The sequence below is a fragment of the Myotis brandtii genome, unplaced genomic scaffold (genome assembly GCF_000412655.1).
Source record: "Myotis brandtii unplaced genomic scaffold, ASM41265v1 scaffold627, whole genome shotgun sequence".
Taxonomy (NCBI): Eukaryota; Metazoa; Chordata; class Mammalia; order Chiroptera; family Vespertilionidae; genus Myotis; species Myotis brandtii.
Window position 1 is genome coordinate 2,546,318 of NW_005370397.1, and position 22,806 is coordinate 2,569,123.

At 54.7% G+C, this 22,806-nt stretch overlaps 1 protein-coding gene across 1 annotated transcript in view; it reads left to right on the forward strand.

Moving 5' to 3' along the window:
* PARP1 (poly (ADP-ribose) polymerase 1) overlaps positions 1-18,187 on the forward strand; it is a 31,729-nt gene extending 13,542 nt beyond the window's left edge. Inside the window, exons 8-23 of the mRNA XM_005880143.2 lie at positions 821-961; positions 1,851-2,093; positions 2,552-2,620; positions 2,836-2,968; positions 5,349-5,544; positions 7,512-7,640; positions 9,868-9,951; positions 11,431-11,553; positions 12,051-12,179; positions 13,440-13,538; positions 14,363-14,515; positions 15,786-15,896; positions 16,171-16,187; positions 16,769-16,830; positions 17,400-17,514; positions 17,701-18,187. Coding sequence (XP_005880205.1) covers positions 821-961; positions 1,851-2,093; positions 2,552-2,620; positions 2,836-2,968; positions 5,349-5,544; positions 7,512-7,640; positions 9,868-9,951; positions 11,431-11,553; positions 12,051-12,179; positions 13,440-13,538; positions 14,363-14,515; positions 15,786-15,896; positions 16,171-16,187; positions 16,769-16,830; positions 17,400-17,514; positions 17,701-17,782 — 1,886 coding nt within the window. The 3' untranslated portion in view covers positions 17,783-18,187. The remainder of the gene's footprint in view (positions 1-820; positions 962-1,850; positions 2,094-2,551; positions 2,621-2,835; positions 2,969-5,348; positions 5,545-7,511; positions 7,641-9,867; positions 9,952-11,430; positions 11,554-12,050; positions 12,180-13,439; positions 13,539-14,362; positions 14,516-15,785; positions 15,897-16,170; positions 16,188-16,768; positions 16,831-17,399; positions 17,515-17,700) is intronic.
* Positions 18,188-22,806: the final 4,619 nt, after the last annotated feature.

The window sequence follows — 22,806 nt, forward strand, 5'->3', positions numbered from 1 at the left end:
CAGATAGCCTTACCTGGAATGGCCTACCCTGCCCAACTGCGACAGAGCATCTCCGGTCTTGCAGTCCTGCCTCCGGTAGCCTGCGACCACCAGGCATCCAGAGCTGCCGTGATGCTGGGCTCCTGTGCATGCAGAGGCCTCTGTGTGCTGGTCAGCATTAGTGGGAAGTGCTCACACCAGCAGAGAGCAGGAGATCAGTTGGTGTTTTTCTCGAGAGAAAGCCCCACTGCCTTTGTGTACTCGGACACGGAGGGCTGGCAGGACTTTTCCCTGCGGCACCTCCTGTCGTAGGATGTCGCCAGCAGTGCCTTCCCATCAGCCGTGGCGCACCCCGTCCAGGGCTTTCTAGCTGGGCCGAGTGCTTTTCCCCGGAATCCGTTGTCTCCAGTCGTTGTGATCAAAGCTTTGCGTTGTCATGGACTTGTCCAATTTTTTAATGGGGTCAGTTACTAAGTATTGCATAAGAAATTGCAGTTTGGTTGTAATGGGAGGAGAAGAATAAAAGTAATTGGGTGTTCACACGACCTACCTCTCTGCTTCCCATCCTCTGCGGCTTCCTGTTCCTGGTCCCCGGGCTCCAAATCCAGCCTCTCTGTGCCCAGGGATGAGTGCAGGGTCTCAGGCGGCACTTGGCTGGCTGTCCTGCTTTCCTGGTGCCTTTACTTCTGTTTGCGTAGACTTCCCTCGGGAGACACTGAGGCTGTCCAGGGGCCCTGCAGCCTGTTCCGGCTTTTTCCTGAGAGCTTGCTGCTGGTTTCCTGCCCCCTGCCCAGCCCTCCTGAAGAGCAGCCCTGCCTCACGGTTCTGTCCTCCGTCCCAGATAAGCCGCTGTCCAACATGAAGATCCTGGCTCTCGGGAAACTCTCCCGGAACAAGGACGAAGTGAAGGCCACCGTCGAGAAGCTCGGGGGGAAGCTGACGGGGACGGCCAACAAGGCCTCGCTGTGCATCAGCACCAAGAGTGAGTGCAGCCTCGTCCGCAGCCCGAGACGGCGCTCTCTGCCTCTTGCGATGTGACGAGGGTTGAATGAGGGGCGGGCTGAGGTCACGCAGCCTGTCGCACGGACAGCGCGGTTGCTCTGCTCTAGGGAAGGGCGGCCAGCGTGTGCACCTGGTGCCGCTGCTCCGACTGGAGCGTGTTCAGGTCCTTCTGCTCCCGCTAAAGACTGAGGCTGCTGTTCCCACTCCTATCACCCGGCGCTCTGCCACAGGGGTTAGTAGGTTTGCTGCCAAAACAAAAGTTTGCAGCTGAAGTACATTTGGGAAATGCAGTTAAACAAAGGTAAATGGGTTTCTTTGCAGCATTATTACACTGATGACCATTGTAATAAGTCTCTGAGACAGACAGCGTGCAGCATTTTCCAAACATACTGACTTCCGGGTCCTTTTTCTGTGAATGTTACTAACTTCTCATTCTGTAGAATGGTCTAGAGCAGGGGTGGGCAAACTTTTTGACTCGAGGGCCACAATGGGTTCTTAAACTGGACCGGAGGGCCGGAACAAAAGCATGGAGGGAGTGTTTGTGTCAACTAATATAAATTCAAAGTAAACATCATTACATAAAAGGGGACGTTCTTTTTTTTTTTTTTTTTAGTTTTATTCTTTTCAACCGGGCCGGATCCGGCCCGCGGGCTGTAGTTTGCCCACGGCTGGTCTAGAGGCATTAGCGCATCATGCTGTAGAGAAGGAGTGTTGCTGGGAAAGGCAGTAGTGGAAATAGCCCCAGAGCACGAGGCTGGGAGGACAGGCCAGCTGTGTGATGAGGGTCTGGGAGTAAGTATGACTCTAGAAATTTGAGTTTTGACATTAGTTTTAAACTTGTTTATTCGTTTTCCGCCTGATTTGAACAGAGGAGGTGGAAAAGATGAATAAAAAGATGGAGGAAGTAAAAGAGGGCAACATTCGAGTGGTGTCTGAGGATTTCCTCCAGGACGTTGCTGCCTCAACCAAGAGCTTCCAGGAGCTGGTCTCAGCCCACCTGTTGTCCCCCTGGGGCGCCGCGGTGAAGGAGGAGCCTATCGAAGTCGTGGCCCCAAAACCGAAGTCGGGGGCTGCCGTCTCCAAAAAGAGCAAAGCCCCCGTCAAAGAGGAAGGTGAGGCCTGAGCTGCCCCCTGGGGACTGAGCCAGGGATGCCAGTGGCCCGTTGGGTCCTAGGTCACGGTCTGTCCCCGTCTGCATGTGCCCCTGAGCCGGCCTGCGTGGTGGAGGCACACGGGTCCCGTGTTGGCATATGATACAAGTGGAAATGACCCACTTGTCTCGCTTCCCCCTTTTTTGTTTTTAAATATATTTTATTGATTTTTTACAGAGAAGAAGGGAGAGGGACAGAGAGTTAGAAACATCGATGAGAGAGATCGATCAGCCGCCTCCTGCACGCCCCCCACTGGGGATGTGCCCGTAACCAAAGTACATGCCCTTGACCGGAATCGAACCCGGGACCCCTCAGTCCGCAGGCCGACGCTCTATCCACTGAGCCAAACCTGTTCGGCTTGCTTCCCCTTTTTAATTTACTTTTAATTTAATGTTCACATTTCTCTCTCCCCTTCCAAGGAAACAACAAATCTGAAAAGACAGTGAAATTAACTCTTAAAGGAGGGGCTGCTGTTGACCCTGATTCTGGTAAGCAAACAGGGATGGTGGGAGCAGAGTGGGGCCCGCCTGTGCCCTCGGGCTCCCACCACCACCACCCTGTCCTAAGAGCACGCACGCCTGTGGGGAACCTCCAGGGGTGGCGCTGGGTGTTCAAGCAGGTGTGGACTCTGTGCAGACCCCTTGCCCCTGAGCACCCTGGCCCCTCTCGGAGGAGGAGCTAAGGGGCCTTGCCTCCCTGGCAGGTCTGGAACGCTCTGCGCACGTCCTGGAGAAAGGCGGGAAGGTCTTCAGCGCCACGCTGGGCCTGGTGGACATTGTTAAAGGAACCAACTCCTATTACAAGCTGCAGCTCCTGGAAGATGACAAAGGAAGCAGGTGTGTTCTGGGGGCGGGGTGTTCGGGGAGCTGTGCTCCAGCAGAGGGTGGGCCCGCTCTGCTGGGCCGTAGGCCTCAGGGCCCGCGTGCTCTCAGTGCCTGGGCCTTCTGTCCCCTCACAAAGACCATGGGGTGTAGTGAGGCTTTCGGTGAGAGAGGAAGGACGCCCCCTGCCCTGACAGCCTGGCTCTCCTGGGTTCAGGAGGCCATCTTAGGGGGTGTCACATAATCTCCCAACTCCTTTCTTACATTCCCTTGAAGATTCTAGTTTCTCATACCCTCACTCATGTTTCTAAACTTCTGCAGCAAGTAAAGTTCGGCAAGAACTGAACTTCTAAATTTTACTTCAAACTCTAGTTACTAAAGATGTTTACATTGGCCTTTTTTGCTGTTATTTTTTAAACCTGATAGAACATGGCGAGGGCCAGTTCTGGGTGCTGAGGGGCTGGGCTGCTTTCTGCGTCCACACCACTGGTCGATCTCCCTGTTACAGCCAGCGTGGAGTGGGGGCTGTGTGTGGGTGGAAGGAACTCATTGAGTACTAACGATGAAAATACTTTAAAAATTACTTTCATGTGCTAAACTGTTTTCGCTCATGGAAACCATTTACTCACTGTAACTCCAGGAGATGCAAAGGTTTCCTGGTGGAAAGGCAACCCCGTGGAGGGGAGCCCAGGAAAGGAAAAGCCAGCGCCGCTAAACCCTGCTAGCCTCCTGTGTAAGCTTAGTTCCTCCCACCTCTTCACCTTTCACCGACCTTTCATTTAAAACGTGAACGTCATGCCCTGACCAGCTTGGCTCAGTGGATAGAGCGTCAGCCTGCGGACTAAAGGGTCCCGGGTTCGATTCCGGTCAAGGGCATGTACCTTGGTTGCGGGCACATCCCCAGTAGGGGGTGTGCAGGAGGCAGCTGATCGATGTTTCTCTCTCATCAATGTTTCTAACTCTCTATCCCTCTCCCTTCCTCTCTGTAAAAAATTAATAAAATATATTTTTTTTTAAAATAAATAAAACGTGAACATCAGAGGTGACCATAAAGAATACAAAGTATTTGGTTGGCTACTGAACATTTCTAAAGAAATACACCTCAACTGTCATTCAGTTCATTACCTACTCTGGCCAGAGATTTGAAAGTCAAAAATGGTTTCTTGCTTGTAGAAATACACCTTCGGAGTGCCAGGCATTCCCGGTTTATACATGTACAATATAGGTACATGTATGTTGTACCGCAGGAGAAGGAGTAGGCTTTTTGTAGAAATAGTCGTGGTCTGTTAAATGACAGGCAATGAGAATAACATTCCCCACCACCAACCAGAAATTCTAAAGGTGATTGTGGATGTGTGCGTTTCCTGGGGGTCTGGACTTACTGGGCTGTAGAGTGAAAGGGTTGTCTGGGTTCTTAGGGTCAGAAAATGTTTCTCAGGATAGGTCAGTGTGGTATCTTCCACACATTTCCAGGCGAAAGAACCTAATAGAATACATTTATATGCTTTTGGGCAACAGCCCAGGAAAACAGCAAGCCCCAAATTTTCTTTCTTTTTTAAAAATATATTTTTATTGACTTCAGAGACGAAGGGAGAGGGAGAGAGAGATAGAAACATCAATGATGAGAGAGAATCATTGATCAGCTGCCTCCTGCACGCCCCACACTGGGGATCGAGCCTGCAACCCAGGCCTGTGCCCTGACTGGGAATCGAACCGTGACCTCCTGGTTCATAAGTTGATGCTTAACTACTGAGCCACACTGGCCGAGCCTTTGAAGTCTGGCTTTACCGTAAAACGCATACAAGTTTTATATTTGGGTTTCTAATATATTTATACTTACAGTGATGTAAAACTTAACTTATCCATTACTTCCACTAAGAAAAATTAACTTAGCCAAAGCTAGGCAACACGGGAGCTAGGGGGTACCCACGGTGTGTGCCCTAAACCGAGGTGGAAGCAGATGGTAGCCTGGGTCTGACAGTGGCTAACCCTCTATGCCACTGCCCCACGCCTTGCCATTTCATCGCCTCAGCGTCTGAGCTGAACCAAGTTCTGTATTGTCTTTAGAGTGTGTTATTAGTGGCTGCATCTCTAAACACGTGACTTCTAAATGACACTTGCTGCATTTCTTTGGGCACTTTTTATAGGCAATTTGAAAGGCCACTTTTTAATTTACTTTAAACTTGCTATAACCGTCATTTCGGTAAAAGTAAAATAAATGTTCTTTATTGTAATGTCAGTTCCCTTCGTTCCGCTGTCACTCGTCATTTTAGGGTGTTTGAGTTCTTTCTCACCCAAGTGGACTGTCCGGGAAGGGAACCTCCTCCAGCAATGTGACCAGCTAACCCACAGATTTGTAATCGCTGCTCCTCTCCCACCCTTGCTGCCCTCGTAGGTACTGGATATTCAGGTCCTGGGGCCGCGTGGGCACGGTGATTGGCAGTAACAAGCTGGAGCAGATGCCGTCCAAGGAGGATGCCGTTGAGCACTTTATGAAATTATATGAAGAGAAAACCGGGAATGCCTGGCACTCCGAAAACTTCACCAAGTATCCCAAAAAGTTCTACCCCCTAGAGATCGACTATGGCCAGGTAATCACGTAATACTCTCACGCCATCAGGTCTTTGTAAAGGGAAGGGTTACCATACGCTTTTAAAAACATTCCACGAATCAGATGGCATCACTGGTGAATGCTACCAAATGTTTAAAGAATTAATACAAGTCCTTCACAAACTCTTCCAAAGAACAGAATGGGAAGGACACTCCCAACTCATTATGAGGCCAGTGTCACCCCGATACCAAAGCCAGATGGAGACATCACAGGAAAACTGATGACCAGTATCACTATGAGTCTAGGTGCAAAACCCTCAACAAAATGCTAGCAGTCTAGCAGCACAGAAGGAATTTATCCAAAGAATGCAAGGTTGGTTCACCATATGAAAATCAGTGTAATATAATGTGAATAGAATAGAGGCTAAAAGCTACATGATCGTCATAATAGACCAGGAAAAAGCATTCAATAAAATCCAGGACCCTTCGTGGATGGGGTCCATACCATGAAGTGTGAGGTGGAGAGGTTTTGCTGTTTTTTCCTTTGAAATCTGGTGTATTTTTAATCCTTACTGTACATCTCAGCTTAGACTGGCCGCATTTCAAAACTAGTGACTACTGTATTAGACTGATCTAGAGAGTCGTTTCTTCAGGCTGTATAGAATTCCGTCCTGTGGGTGGCCATAATTCATAATTTACCAAACAATGTAATGTGCCTCCCCCGATAGGGACTTAGATTAGTTGCAGGTATTTGATATAGCAGTGCTGATAAACATAAATACCCATGCCTCTGATTATTACCATAGAGGTGGAGTTCCTGAATTGTAGAGTATGCGCATTTATTCATTTATTTTTAATATATATTTTTTTGATTTCAGCAAGGAAGAGTGAGGAGAGAGAGAGAGAGAGGGAGAGAGAGAAACATCAGTGATGACAGAAAATCCCTGATCGGCTGCCTCCTGCATGCCCCCTACTGGGGATTGGCCCGCAACTGGTCATACGCCCTTGACTAGAATCGAACCTGGGACCCTTCAGTCCACAGGCCGACACTCTGTCCACTGAGCCAAACCAGCCAGGGCCAGAGTGTGTGCATTTAAATAAGGCTTTTTGACACGTTAACAATTTGTTCCTCGGTGAGGTTAGAACCAGAAGCTGGGTGTTTCCGTGTTAAGAGTACATCCAAAAAAAAAAAAAAGTACATCCACAACAGCCGTGAGCACAGCACGGCACAGGTTTCTGTCTGCATCTGGGTTCAGCCCAGCCGGTCCCAATGCCAGTTCCCTTCCCTGAAGCACATGCAAACACTTAGGTTCTAAGGACTCTGATGGACAGCACAGGCCCTGCCCTCATGTGGTTCAAAAGTAAGAAAAGTTCAGGCATTTCCATTACAGTGTGGTCTTGGCTTAGCTGGGTGGTCAGGCAGTGGGGCCGAGCCTCGTGCTTAGTTTATCAGGAGGGGTGGGGTTTGGGGTGCGGGTGGCTAACGTGGATGCACTGAGCACTGTCAGGCTGCCTGGCGAGAGGCTTTGGGACGGAGAAGGCTGTATAGACTTAGTCACTCATGCAGTTGGCCCTGGGATGAGGCGGAGCAGAAGTGGGGGCGAATCTGCCCACTGGTCCCTCGATCCAGGGTTTGCCGTCCTGGCTGCCAAGCTCTTCTGGGTTGGGCATGAGTGGGCACTGAACAGATTCCCATGCAGGACACCAGCAGCCCGAGGGCAGGAGTCAGTGAGCAGGAGGGGGTGAGGGGTTAGGGGAGTGTGAGGCTGCAGGGCCAGCTGGGTAAGAATATGGAGCAGTCCAGAGAACTTGGGGGTGCCCTGGAAGTGTCCGATCCCTTTGCAGACTCACACTCTTCCTGGTAGCTGCCACCCAAGCCCTGTGGATGGACGCCTAGCCCTTTTGCTGGTGGCATCGTCCTGGGTACTCGGCCTGCTGCCCAAACACCACCGCCACTTTGGTTGTTTAACGGGGTCTTCTCCTCCGCAACATACCTGTTCCCCCAAAGGATGAAGAGGCGGTGAAGAAACTGACAGTGAACCCTGGAACCAAGTCCAAGCTCCCCAAGCCGGTGCAGAACCTCATCAAGATGATCTTCGATGTGGAAAGTATGAAGAAAGCCATGGTGGAATATGAGGTGCGTGCGCGGAGTGTCCTGTCTGTGAGCCTTTGCTGGGGGCAGTGGAGTGCTGAGCTGGTGATGTGCTCAGTAGCTCTTACTGGATTCGGCATCTTTGCCTGTTCTTGAGCCTGAGTTGGATGGGGTGTACTGAGGCCTGGGTGCTTGCAGAGGTGTGTTGGAGAGTGTCCCCTGGGTTCCTGGTCCCCCTGCACTTTGCTCTTTCTTGTTGCCATGGTAGCGTCTGTAGCATCTTCTCTGTGGCCCAAACAAGCAGGCAGTCCAGGGCGCAGCCCACTCCAGTAGAAGAGCTGCTGTGATCACTGTTGACAAAAGTGCAGGGAGCTTCTGACACTTGCTCGCAGATGAAATTCATTCCAGCTGTTTTAGGAAGAGGTTGGGCCCAGGCTGAGTGAGGGGGTGGGATGGGGGGAGGGTTGAGCCCCTTTCTCTGTCCCAGGTGGACTGTCCCACATGTCATTCCCAGCTTCCTGTACTCTGGTTTTTCTGTGATTTACAGAAACACCATGATGCTGTTTTTCACTCAGACGAGCATCTAGTTTTGCAGGAGGAAAGGGCTGGGGCCCTGCCTGGAACAGGCTAGAGGCAGCCTGTGAGAGGTGGAGAGGAGGGTGCCGCCCCTTGCCTGGCGGGCTCCCTGTGGGGTCGGGTAACCAGGTGGATAGTGAACGTGGTAACCCTGGGAGCTTTATGCCCAGGAGGGACACCTGGTGCTCCCTGCGAGGAGGTGAATTCTGAGCCCAGAGCAGTGGTGCCAGGGGACGGAGGATGCTACACCCAGAGCCCCGCTATGCCCGGAAGCCTCCCTGTGCTGCAGAGGCAGCTCCTGGGCCCCAGGCATCTCCCACTCGCAGTTCCTCCCAAAGCTGAGCTGCCGGAGCCGCTGCCCAGCCTGTCGCAGGGCTGAGCCTCGAGTCTGCTTGCCGGGCGTGGGGGCGGCTGGTGCTGACTCCGCCTCTTGTTCCTGGGGCCTGTATGTGTGTTTTGAGGGTGCAGATTAGAGAGACCGGTCTTTTTAAAATAAACATTGAAATGCACCGCTTGGGGAGCCTGCTCTCGGCTGCGGTCACGCTGCCCTGGGTCAGCACGTCTTCTGAGTTCCTCCTTTAGAATTGCTTTCAGAACCACTTTGTACTTCATACTAAAGACCGGCTTTTATCACATCTCCTCGGTTCAAAGCAGATTATCCACCTTCTTCCCCAGAGTTCGCTCCAGCTACTTAACTGTCCCCACAGCCAGGCCCCTCGGGGTCGGCAGCACCGCGGGTGCAGCGACACGTGTGCGCCGGGGCTGGTAGCCATTAGACGCCGGCCCTGCTGGCCCCGCTGGCGCCTGGTGAACTCTGAGCACGTCCATGGCTTATTTCATTTACTCCCCACAGTGGTTCCATGTCTCGGTGCTTGTTCGGCTCCATCTCCGTCCCGGGCACTGCAGGTGCCGGGGATGCAGAGATGGGTGAGGTGGGTTCTGGGCCCCGGAACAGAGGATCCATTGGGAAGAGCCCCAGAGACAGTGTCTGAGGATACAGACGGGCCCCCTGCGCACAGATGTGGGGGGGCCGGTGAGCAGTCCAGGCAGGTCACTCACGGTGGATGTGGGGCCCGTTTACAGGCAGGGGCCCAAGGCTGAGCAGTGGGTGCAAGCAGGTAGCTGGGGACCAGGCCTTCTGGCTGCAGGTCTGCTGTTGTCCACGTCAGCTTCTCCCTCTCCTGGTGGTGGTCCCGGGTGGTGTGCGCAGTAGCAGTATCGTCAACGCGAATGAACGTTTGACCCGTTGTGGCTGATGTGGAGAGACGCTGGCGACTTGCTGTAAATGCGTATGTTCAGGAGCGCGCTCTTTTAACAGTCACTTTGTAGTCGTCTTCCTCCCGGGAACTGCCGTGGCTCAGCTCGTCCTCACGGGGATTAGCTGGGCATGCGCTGCGTCTTCCCGAAGTGCGTGGCTCTTTCACCTCTAACACAGGGCGGGGGGCCTGGCTGGCTTCTCCCTGACACACAGGAGTAGTGAGAATCTTCACATAGACTCTCGGCCCCTGAGTGGGGGTCGGACTGCAAAGTCTGCGGAGTTGGGTGCCTGCATCTCCCAGGAAGATGGGGCAGCTCTGGGTGCGTCCGCCAGGGCCCAGGAGGTCTGGGAAGGTGACCCGTCCCCTCGTGCGGCCACCTCGCCCGGCACCATGCTGCACGGAGCCTGCCTTTCAAGGGGGATCCCCTATCTCCTCAGATCGACCTTCAGAAGATGCCCTTGGGGAAGCTGAGCAAAAGGCAGATCCAGGCCGCGTACTCGATCCTCAGTGAGGTCCAGCAGGTAAGCGAGGGGCCAGCCTGGCTCTGTCCCAGCTGCCAGTGGCTCTCCTGGGCCAGCCCCCCTGGCCAGCCGCTGGTCTCGGGGTGCGGTGGTACGTTTACTCAACGTCAATGGATGTGCTGGCAACAGTTCGTGATGATGGAGATTTTTTTCAGTTTGACAAGTGCTGCTGTGAAAGATGATCACAGAACCAATGAATTAGCAGTGTTTCCAGCGATGAGATAGGTGGTAAACTTGATGAGGAATTTGGTTCTCCTGCTTCATAAAATACTTGAGAATTAGGCTGAATTTCTTTTGCAGTTACTAGGAGGTTATCAAGTAGAAAGCTAGGTAATGTCTTACTTTCATTCATATCCCCTCCCCTCCTCCACAGATCCTTCAAGCAGTGAGTGCTCCGGGGGTTCCATTTATGGGCACACAGGAAGCGGCAGTGGGGCCGGGAAATGCTTTCTGGCTGGAGCTGGGGTAGAGGCCCTGACACGTGGCAGTTAAATCCCGTAGAGCTGGTCTCGAGCAGTGTCCCCACCAGCTGGAACAGTGTCCCTACCCACTGCACAGAGCAGGCACACGGCCGCAGACCAAAGGTTTACGACTTAGAGACGCCGATGTCCCTGTGAGAAGCAGACTGCGGCCTCAGGCCTGCAGGATACCAGCTTGCTGCCCCCCTGCCATCCTTGGTCCACCTAGGTGTCGGCCATGTATGCAGTACCCCGTGTCCAGCTCCTCGTTGAACACCTTTTGCCTCTGGGGCACTAATTGTCACTGTGGCAGAAAGGGGAAGGCGGCCCTCTGTGCCGGGCCACCCGGACCTCCTGAAAGTAAATCCCGGTCTTTTTTTTTTTTTTTTAATATATTTTATTGATTTTTTACAGAGAGGAAGGGAGAAGAATAGAGAGTTAGAAACATCGATGAGAGAGAAACATCGATCAGCTGCCTCCTGCACACTCCCTACTGGGGATGTGCCCGCAACCAAGGTACATGCCCTTGACCGGAATCGAACCTGGGACCTTTCAGTCCGCAGGCCAACACTCTATCCACTGAGCCTAACCGGTTAGGGCAAATCCCGGTCTTAAAGGTGACGTTCAGTGGATGAAGGAGGCCAGACTGAATTTTTTATAGCAAAGGGATTTTTCCCTTTTATTTTGTTATGAAAAGTTTTCAAAGCGTACAAAAGGTTGAAAGGATTTTACAGCAATTCCCATGAGCCCACCACTTAGCTACCACAGTTCCCACCGCGCCGCGGATCTGTAACTCCACGGCTCCTGTACAAGTGAAGCCTTATGGGAGGCTGACTGTGCTGAGCCTCACGGTTTGAGGCTGGAGGTCCCGCGCTGCAGGGCTGTGACACCAGCAGGAAGGCTCTGCGCTCACCAGGACCCCTCGGACCCGCCGCCCACCACCTTCTGGAGGAGGAGCCCAGCCCCGCGTGGGGCCTCGCTGGCTGCCTCAGCCTGTGTTCCGTCTGTCCCTCCCCCAAAGGCCTTGTCCCAGGGCAGCAGCGACTCCCAGATCCTGGATCTCTCCAATCGCTTCTACACCTTGATCCCCCACGACTTCGGGATGAAGAAGCCGCCGCTCCTGAGCAACGCAGACAGTGTGCAGGTAGCGCTGGGTCTGCTGGGCTGTGGTGCTGCCCCGTGACTCCCTCTCCACCTTGTGGTCCCTCCAGGCAGGGCCAGCTCTGGGAAGGCCACTTGTGTGTCGTCATTGTGAAGTGGGGTTCTGCCCACAGTGTGGGGACACCACGGGCAGAGCGGATGTGGCGCTTCCCCCGCTCCCCCTCATCAGTCTGGGGACAGAGCCGGGAGTGGGAGAGCCTCCCTGCCTCGCAAGGCAGCCAGTGTGGGTGCCACCTGTCACCAGTGTGTGCGAGAGGAGAGATGGGCCTTCCCGCAGCCTCACGGCTTCCGCCTCCCCGCCACAGGGGCCCTCCTTGCATTCCAAGGAGCCCTCCATGGTGTGCACCGGACGGACGACAGGCCGCCCGGTCAGCTGGGAGTCCCCCCTTCACTGTCCGTTCAGGCTGTTACCTGCATGTGGTTTTCTATTCCAAAAGTGGGCGAGTCCTTCTCCCTCAGGGGTTTTCTTTGTCCCTCCAGGCCAAGGTGGAAATGCTGGACAACCTGCTGGACATCGAGGTGGCCTACAGCTTGCTCAGGGGAGGGTCTGATGACAGCAGCAAGGACCCCATCGATGTCAACTATGAGAAGCTCAAAACCGACATTAAGGTAACAGGGCCTGCCCTTTCTGAAGCATCCTCTGCGCTCATCCAAGTGCGTGGTCCCCAGACCTCCACGTGTGCCCAGGTCTCCTGGAGAGCTTCCCAGCACAGGCTGGGCCCGAACCCCGGCCTGGCTGTCGCGTCCCAGGTGCTGTCCTTGGAGAGCCACAGGCCTTTCCCCAACAGCTGAGCGCCTGGGTTGCAAGGCAGGCGTCCACGCCCAGGCCTCAGTTTGCTGTAGAGACTGGGTCTGAGGGCCTTACAGAACGGTTCCTTATCTAGAGGGGGGTCTGTTTTGGAGACTTTTGCGGCCGGAGCCCTAGGAGATCAGTTACTGTGTCCGTTTCAGAAGTGGAAGTGCCTGATGGCAGCCGCAGTAAGACAGTGCCTGCCATGTCCCCACATGACGCCCGGAGTCCTTGGCTTCCGCACTGGGGCTGACCTGAGAGGAGTGTCAGCCTCGGCTCCTAGCTCGCCCTGGTGCCTCCACTCGGCCCCGTGTCCCTCCCTGCAGAATGACAGGGTCCGCGTTCCCAGAGTCTGCTGAGCCTGGGAGGGCGGGTCTGCGTCACTAAAAAGAGCCCTTGCTCCTTGCTTGGGACAAAGCATAGGACTGTGGGTCCGAGCAGGGAAGCATCAAATGTCATGTGTGTTGCCCTAAGGGCGCCTTCATGGTGGGATGCTCTGGGTTGGTTCTGTGTGGAGGGGCTGCTGTGCTAAGAGGCTGGGAAGAAGAGCAGAATTCCTACTTTTCTGAACACTGGGTACGAACTGAATATGGGACACAGCATGTCTCATAACGCTCTCGTTTAGCACGGATTCTCTTAACTCGGTGACAGGTAGGTAGGTGATGGGCGGGTGCCCTGAGCCATGGTGTGCATGGCCCTAAGGAGTCCAGAGCCCCGCCCTCCAATGCCGAACGGCTGACAGCATCCTTGCCGCTTTGGATTGCAAGTCTTGGCTTTGGGGCGCCCCCTCCTGGCCCACATGTCTTACCTCCATGGACTGGACTGGACCTGGGAGCTGGCTCCCTGTTCTAAAGGCTCTTGACCGAGCCCCAGGTCTCTGGTTTCCTCGTAGCCCAAAGAAGGCACATCCAAGGAAGTGGGGCTGCTGGCCTGGGACCCCCCAGCTGTGGGGCCTGGGACCTGGGCTCAGTCCCATCTGGGCTTCATGAAGGCCATGGTCATGTGACCTGTGCATCACCTGAGCCTGTGCTGCTCTTCACACCTGTGTGTGCTCTGATACCAAGATGCCCTTCTCCCAGGTGGTGGACAAAGATTCCGAGGAAGCCAAGATCATCAGGAAATACGTTAAGAACACTCACGCGACCACACACAATGCCTATGACCTGAAAGTCCTCGAGGTAAGGCTCCTCCCTCCGCCCTCTGCCGGCTCTTCCTGCTCCTTCTTCCAGCCTGGGCCTGGGTAGAAACAAGCAGTTAACTTTGCTTGAAATAACCAGGGGAAATTCCATGTATTTGTTGAGCTGAAAAATGAGTAGTCTCCTGGTTTGGGGGTGGTTTTATTCTAAAACCTGATTTTAGAATCAGGAAATATTATCGGAGATTCAAAATGAAGTGCTTTGCCCTGGCCGGTTTGGCTCAGTGGTTAGAGCGTCAGCCCGCAGACTGAAGGATCTTGGTTCGATTCACAGTCAGTTGCAGGTTCAGTCCCAGCCTCAGTCGGGGCACCTGTGGGAGGCAACCAATCGATGTGGCTCTCTCTTTTCTTCCTCCCTTCCACTCTGTCTAAAAATCCATGGGAAAAATATCCTCGGGTGAGGGTTTTTTTTTTAATGAAGTGCCTTAGTTGTATATCTCCTACACCAGTGGTCGGCAAACTGCGGCCCCTTGAGTGTGGCTGTTCCACAAAATACCATGTGTGGGCGCGCACGTACAGTGCGATTGAAACTTCGTGGCCACACTCAAGGGGCCAAAGAGCCGCATGTGGCGCCTGAGCCGCAGTTTGCCGACCACCGTCCTACACCAATTACTCGTTTCGTAGCTAGTCTCTGCTAGAGGGACATTGACTAGCCAGGCTGCTCTCTCCCAATGATTGAAACGCCTTACTTACTTTAAGATCTGTTAGGTTTCCTGGCTCAGCTCTCCTGTATCTAGTCAGGTCCCTGGGTTAACCAGAGTAACGTGGTTTCTGTCACCTCTCTCCTTTACTGAATGCCCCAACCAGATCTTTAAGATCGAGCGTGAAGGGGAAAACCAGCGCTACAAGCCCTTCAAGCAGCTGCATAACCGGAGGTTGCTGTGGCACGGGTCTAGAACCACCAATTTCGCTGGGATTCTGTCCCAGGGTCTCCGGATCGCCCCGCCTGAAGCGCCTGTGGTACGTGCCTGGCCTGAAGGTGGGGTGGGCAGGACCTGTCTCTGCCGCTGGCCCCATAGAGCCTTAACAGGGACTTGGGTGAGCCATGCACATGCCCAGTGAGTAGGGGCCTGGTGTAAAGATGTAGGTTTGGGCTCGGCTGTGGCTGACAGGTGGCTGTTGCCAGGCCTCGCTCTCCTGACCCAAACTCTGTGGGTGGTGTGGCTACACGTGCGTGAAGCGTCCAGGCCCTGCTGTGAGTGCTGATTGGGGTGTTGCAGTGCAGAGAACAGGCCTTGGCCGAGAGCCAAGCCGAGCTCCCACCTGCCTGCACCCCTCCCAGCTGGGGGACCTCCCTGTCTCCCTCGGGGGTGCTGTGATCACGAGGAAAGCCCTGCCCAGACACAGGGTGGTCATGTCACCTGTTGATGGCGGGAGGGCTGCTGGTCAGGGCTCAGCGGGGGTCCTCCGAGCCTCTGGTTTCAGGGCTGTAGAAAGTGGGGGAAGCGGGTTAAGGACTTGCTAGTGCTGAGCCACCGCACGTGACTTGGGCAAGTGACCTAACCTTTTTGAACCTCACGTTTCACTTACAACAGGGAATGGAAATACTAGGCAGCGTTAGTGGGTGTCCACATGTGCCAGGTTCTAGTGGAGCATCTATTGCAGTGATGGTGAACCTATGACACGTGTGTCAGAGGTGACACGCGAACTCATTTTTTTGGTTGATTTTTCTTTGTTAAATGGTATTTAAATATATAAAGTAAATATCAAAAATATAAATCTTTGTTTTACTATGGTTGTAAATATCAAAAAATTTCTGTATGTGACACGGCACCAGAGTTAAGTTAGGGTTTTTCAAAATGCTGACACGCCGAGCTCAAAAGTTTCGCCATCACTGATCTATTGACTCACGTAATGCTCGGCTCACAGCAGCCCCGGGCAGGTCTTTCCTCTGTTCAGGGGAGGAGGACGTGGGTCCAGAGAGATGAAGCACTTGTTGAGGCCGCTCAGAGCCTGGCAGATCCGGGTCGGAGCAGGAGCAGGCTGTCGGGAGCTCAGGCTCGACGCCCTGCGAGGGGCGTGGGGAGAGTGGGAAGTGGTGCTGCAGCACTCAGCCTGGCTCGGCTCACTGGCACCGGTACCAGGTGGCGCTGCAGCACTCGGCTCGGCTCACTGGCACCGGTACCGGGTGATGCTACAGCACTCAGCCTGGCTCGCTGGCACCGGTACCGGGTGGTGCTGCTGGCTAACTGCCCGCTGAAGCCTCTCCGCTGTCCCTTCCCCCTTGCAGACGGGCTACATGTTCGGCAAAGGGATCTACTTCGCCGACATGGTCTCCAAGAGCGCCAACTACTGCCACACGTCCCAGGGAGACCCGGTGGGCTTGGTCCTCCTGGGAGAGGTTGCGTACCGGGTGATGCTACAGCACTCAGCCTGGCTCGGCTCACTGGCACCGGTACCGGGTGGCGCTGCAGTACTCGGCCTGGCTCGCTGGCACCGGTACCGGGTGGTGCTGCTGGCTAACTGCCCGCTGAAGCCTCTCCGCTGTCCCTTCCCCCTTGCAGACGGGCTACATGTTCGGCAAAGGGATCTACTTCGCCGACATGGTCTCCAAGAGCGCCAACTACTGCCACACGTCCCAGGGAGACCCGGTGGGCTTGGTCCTCCTGGGAGAGGTTGCCCTGGGGAACATGTGAGTTGCCTGGCGTGGGGGCTGGTGGCCTTGGTGGGGAGGGAGGGTGGGCTCCAGGAAGCAGGGTCCCCTGGCAGGGAGGTGACCCTGGACATTCCCCTCCACAATTTCAGGACCCGGGGGTAGGGGTGGCAGAGACCTGTGATGGGAAGTGAACGGGGGAGGGGAAGGAAGGCCTCCCAGCCCGAGGCGGGAGCTGGGAAGCAGAGAGGTTGCTACACAAAGGAGGGTCGCCCGTGGCCCTCCCACTGCTGTTTAGAGACCAGCTCGGATTAAAGTGCATCGGTCCCGCTTCTAAGACCCGCAGAGAACACCTGGGCCCAGGGATGGGGGACAGAACAACCCCCCGCGTGGTGGCCACCATTCTGTGCAGGACCATCCTGTGCACGTGGCCTCAGCTGATCGCTGGCATGAGCTGTGCAGAAGAGCCTTCAGTGTCTGCAGCCGAGTGGAGGGAGCGCCCGGCCGTGCATGGGCTCGGTTCTCGGGGCTCATCTCTCTCCCTCCCTCGACCTCGTCTCCGAGTCAGAGCCGGGCCCCGGAGGCCCTCTGAGACGGTCCCCTCTCGATCTCTCGAACAGGTACGAGCTAAAGCACGCTTTGCACGTCAGCAAGCTGCCCAAGGGCAAGCACAGTGTCAAAGGTGAGTGTTGCCAAAGCTGCGGCTCTGGCCCCGCCCCCTGGACACACGGGCGGGAGCTTTCTCCCCCGGAAGCCACATTCCTGTTCCTGGCTCGGCTGTGACACAGCTGGAGGCTCATTTCAGAAGCTTCCCTCGCTGCGGCTGCCTGGGGGTCTGTGAGCATCGGCAGCGAGTTGCGTTGGCGCGTTGGCGCTGCAATTTAGCCCGACTCCTCGCTCTGGCACCGAGGGCCCCTTGGGGCCGGTGGTCCCTGCGTATCGTGGATGGAGGAGCTGGTGGCACCTGAGGAGTCAGGAGCCCCGGTGCCTGGTTGAAGGGAGTGCTTTGGAATTCTGCTCACAATAGGAGTGTAATTGGGGCGGGTGCAGCATGCATTCTTGTCAGAATCACCCACGGCTGGTGCCCTGGGAACGTGATGATCGCCGGCCGTTTCCTGTCTGGAGGAAGATAGAGTATGAAATGTGTGTGTCTTTAAAATGAACACAGAGCGAACATAAGCGAACTCGGCGCCCTGGGACATTCTCAGCATCTGCTCACAGTTCACCTCACGCGTGCCTTCTGTTTCGCAGGTTTGGGCAAGACGACCCCTGACCCTTCCGCTAGTATCACCCTGGATGGGGTGGAGGTTCCTCTCGGGAATGGGGTCTCGTCTGGCGTCGATGACACGTCCCTGCTGTACAACGAGTATCCTTTACGTGTAGCCCCCTGTGCAGCCAGTTGGCTGCTGAGCCTGCCCTCGGATGGCCGCCTGGTGATGGTCCCCTCGCTGGTCTCCCTACACCGAGTGAGAACTGACACCCGCCTGAGCTGCCCGATTGGGCGTGCACTCTCCACTCGAAACCATTGCCTCCTTGACACACTTCCCTCCAGGTACATTGTCTACGACACTGCTCAGGTGAACCTGAAGTACCTGCTGAAGCTGAAGTTCAACTTTAAGACGTCCCTGTGGTGAGCTGACGCGAGGCCGAGGCGCAGCCCGCCACTGGCATGAACTTGGCCGGGCAGAGGCCGCAGCTGGGTGCCGAGGGCGTGCCTTCACTGAACCCCTCAGAGAGATTGAACACTGGTCACATGGTCACCGATTTTTCCAAACTTTTCAAATCCGTTGTTCAGGTTGGTTGGGGGATTTCCTGCCAGCCATCGTCCTGTGGGTAACTGACAGTGGAGAAGGGGTGGGGCAGGGTTTGTCTAGACTAGTCCTGAGGAGAGAGCCAGGCCACGGTAGCAGCTCTGACATCCTGGTTCCCCAGGGGAAAAAAAAACAGTCTTCCACCTTACACTTAAGTGTTCTTTTTAGTTTTGAAAAAATGTTAAGCATTTATTTTGAGGTAACAATAAAAACTAATTTCATAACATTTAGGTTTTTCCTTTTGCATTTATTGTCACCCTTTCAGCTTTGGTGGGTGCTTGTCTGGGGAAGGGTGTGAGGAGACCGGTATCCATTTCTCCTCCTTAGAAACAAAGGTGCTTCCTTTCCTGGCTGTGGGCACCCTCAGGGTGAAGCAGAGTACATTAAAGCTGCATGTGAACCCTGACTTCCCTGTGAGCACTTTGTCTTCCCGATTAAACTCCGTCACCGATTTCCCGGGGGCTGAGGGTAGGTCTCCGTTACTATGAAAGTGGCTTCGGTGCTTCTGTGAGCTGGGTGTGTGGTCTCATCCGGCCTCGAGGTCTAGTTAGTCCTCGCAGTGCAGGTCCACAAAGATGACAGGGAGGCTGTGCCGGCGCCTGTGGATCCCCAGAGTGTGCTGGGGGGCAGGCCGCACTGCCCTGGAAAGCACTGCGTCAGCCGGTCGGACGCGCTGTGGGATGGACCCCGCAGCACAGGGTTCTGTGGAGGCTATTACATGCACCAGATGGCCTCACGCTATGACCGTGACACCACCACAGATGTTCACCCTACGTCCTTGAACGCCTGGGTGGTGCCTGGGGCGCTTTGGGCCTTTTATGGAAGGTGAGGGAGTGTGGGCCTGAAGGTGGGGTCACAGGCAGAGGAGGCAGCAGCGTGAGCCGTTGTCTCGAACCCCCAAGCTGCCCTGGGCTGGCTGACAAGGGAGACACGGACATAGCGCTTAAGACGGGAAAGAGGGGAAGCAGCTCCGTTTTCTCTGAACTGAGCTTTATATGCTAGTAAGCGATTATAACAGCGGCCATTTCTGAACTTTGGCTCTGTACGGAGCCGTGTCTATGGCCACGTGCAGTTAGTACGAAGGCCATGCAAGCCCAAGTGAGGTGTTTGATCTCAGATACAAGCATAGCAGATCAACTTGGCCACAGTGGAGTTCTTACCTTTCTCGGTGTCCTTAGTGTTTAGGAACCCTTAGCACCTTTGACCTGAGCCCCCACCCCTCACCCCCAAATCAGCCAGCCATTCAGCAAGGCTCTCAGGCTCCCTGAATCCCGAATATTCTGTATCCTTTGCCCTTTTTATCAGCACAGAGAGAGGCAATCACTCTCACAGCTCCCGATTAAACAGTCTTTTTAGGATGGAGTGATTGCTTAAAGGGTTCCTTGTAATCAAAACTGACTTCAAGGAGATTCTTGTTTCACTTCTAAACGTGGGAGCTGCCATGTTACGTTCTAGTATTTACACATTAAAACTTTACACCTTAAAAAACTTTGAGTCCTGCCCGGCTGGTGTGGCTCAGTGGTTGAGCGTCGACCTATGAACCAGGAGGTCACAGTTCAATCCCTGGTCGGGGCACATGTCCTAGTTGTGGGCTCAATCCCCAGTGTGGGGCGTGCAGGAGGCAGCCAATCAATGATTCTCTCTCTCCCGCTCCCTTCCTTTCCAAAATCAAAGAGTATTTTTTTAAAATATATTTTATTGATTTTTTTACAGAGAGGAAGGGAGAGGGATAGTGAGTTAGAAACATTGATGAGAGAGAAACATCGATCAGCTGCCTCCTGCACACCCGCCCCTTTGGATGTGCCTGCAACCAAGGTACATGCCCTTGACCAGAATCGAACCCGGGACCCTTCAGTCCACAGGCCGATGCTCTATCCACTGAGCCACACCGGCCAGAGCGAGTATTTTTTTAAAAAGGAAATAGCTGCTCCTTCCGCATCCCAGAGCCGCTGAGGCTGCAGCAGAGAGCTCTGCGTGGAGCTCCCGTGGCGACTCAGCACGGTTAGGCAGTCCCCGGAAGGAAGGCCAGCGGCAGCCTGGCCCTGTGTGTACAGTGTGTTCACATAGTGTGTGCGAGCTCTGTGAAGTCTTCACACGGAAAGCCAACGGTGCACTGGCCTTTTTGTTTTGTTCGTTTTTCATTGATTTTAGAGAGAGGAAGGGGGAGAGAGAAACATTGATCAGTGTGGGAGGCACCCCAACCAGAGATCGAGCTGCAACCTTCTGGTGTACGGGCAGCACTCCAACCAACAACCACCCGGGCAGGGCGTGCACTGGCTGTGTATCATCTCACTGGAGGTCTGAGTATCTGGAATGGTTTATCTTGGACCTGTTGGCCTGGCTTTTCTTGTTGTTTCTTTGTTTTTGTTTTATAAATTTATATATTTATTGTTAATCCTCACCCATGGATATTTTTCCATTGATTTTCAGGGAGAGTGGAGAGGGAGGGAAAGATAGAGACATCTATGTGAGAGAAACATATAGATTGGTTGCCTCCTGCACGAACCCTGATCAGGGCCTAGGCCAGGGAGGAGCCTGCAACCAAGGTATGTGCCCTTAACCGGAATTGAACCCAGGACCCTTTGGTTGGCATGCCAACACTGCCCACTGAGCCAAACCAGCTAGGGCTGGCTGGTTTTATTTCACTCCTGTATCCTCCACGTATGGTAAGGATTTCACATTTCCCAAAGTGGTGTCACTTCCTTTCCCTTAAATTCTGTGTTTCAATTCCCAAAAGATTGGGATTTAGTTATTTACTAGAGGCCTGGTGCACGAATTCATGCACAGGTGGGGTCCCTCGGCCTGGCCAGCGATCGGGGCTGATGGGGGCGAGGGGGTGGGCTGGCCGGCTTGAGGGAGGGACTGCGGGAGGTTGGCTGTGGGAGCACACTGACTACCGGGGGTCAGCATTGAACATCTGCCCCCTGGTGGTCAGTGCGTGTCCTACTAACTGGTCGACCAGTCTTCGGTCGCTTAGGCTTTTATATCTATAGATTCTTTCTGTTTTAAGGAATGGTGTCTTCACTTCTTTCACGCGGTGCCCTTTTGGGGCTAGTAGCTGGTTCAGGGGTCTGGTGCAGTGATGGCATCCCACAGCCTCCTGGCTTCTGCCACTGATGCTCTGCCTGGAAGGTCAGCGGCCTCTCTTGCCCCTTTTCTGGCATCAGGGAGCAGTGCTGGCCTTCTCGGCTTCCTAGTCTCTAGTGGCCTAGATTATAAGGGTTCCTCTATGGGGGATGCAGCTGCATGCCTCCACCCCGCACCCTCCAGAACCTTTTAGGGGCTCAGCTGGGGCAGGCAAAGGTCAGGCCCTAAGGGGTGACCCCTGCATTCCCGGGTCACCTGAGCCAGGGCTCCCACTGTCACGTCCTTTCAGCCAAGCTTCTTGGCTGCGGGAAGGTGAACCAAGCCGTTGTGAACCCTGAACTCTGGTCCCTAACCTACCTCTGCGTTGTGTGGAGAAGGAGTGCTCATCCCCGTAACGTACTTAGCACTGTTCCTGACCTTGGTGATCCCTCAGTAATTCTCGGCCGTTATCGCTAAAACCCCAGGGCGTGGTGGTGATGGTGCAGGAGTCTCCAGGTGAAAGCTGAGAAACCAGGGACCAGGACAAAGAAACAAAACCCTGTGTGTCGGAGGGAGCTGGTCGCAGTCGTGGAGGAAGAGCTACGGCCCAACGGGAGGGCTGCCCACCTGTTAACTTCAGGGGAACTGCGCAGGGACACTGGTCGTCCCTCTCCGTGCGGCTTCCTCCTTCCACTCCTCCCCGTCACCCGTGTTGACTGAAGGGACCCAACCCCCCAGCGCTGTCCCCAGGCCCAGCCCCACTTTGCTGGCAGGCCCGCGGGGGCTCAGAATAGCCGCTGCTGTCTCAGCAGGTGCCGGGCTAATTTTAGCCGCATGGTCCTCCCCGGGCCGGGCTGGGCTGCTGAGATTTGAGCGAGCCAGCGTGCAGCTCTGCTTAGGAGCCAGTAACAAGGCTGAGTTGTGATCTGTGTCTGCCTAGACTTTCCAGGGATTCCAGAAATAGTGTTTTAAAAAGGATTTTGTTTCCCTGAACCCACAAGAGCCCAAACGGTAGAGCCAGCAGGCAGGCCGGCCGTGGGGTGCCGAGGACAGCCAGGGGCCGCGCTGGTGGAGGCCAGGAGAAGCAGCGGCACTCGATGCTGTGGAGGAGCTGTGACCGGGAAGAAACTGACCACAGGTGCCTGTCCGAACCTCCTGGCCCTTCTGTGGAGCAGGCAGATGTGGAAACGGGCTCAGGAGACTGTCAGTTCCCAACACAGCGGCAACTGGGCAGGTGAAGGACCTGTATTTCCTAATGATGTTCGTTACCCGTCACCCCCCAGATAGGAAATTCTCCCAGAAGGACAGCCCCTGGGGGCCCGGCCGCCTTTGCCGGTCTCCACGCTGACGACCAGTCACTAAAGGAAGCTGAGGACCAGAGAGGACATTCGTAGAATGAGGAGACCAGACTCGAGTTCTCAGCTTCCTAAGCTGGGTCCGTGGACTCATGGAAGGTGCCTGGTGGTCACCTGGGAATCAAGGAAAACCCGACAGCAGCAGCTCCAACAATAAGGACACAGGTGACCCCTGGCCAAGACGTGGGCCGTGGCAGGATTGGCTCATTCGGCTGACAGTCCTCTTGGTCCTCCCTCCGCAGGTGCAAGGCGGCACCTGGACTCCCAGGTCAGCATCCAAAGGCAGGAGAGGAGAGAGTCACCTGCTCATCCTTCCATTTGTACCAGAAAAACACTCCATTGTTCCCAGGACCAACTCTGAGGGTTGGGACAGGCCAGTGACCCAGCCGCAAGGGCGCTTGGGCGTGGAATACCTGGTATTTCTAG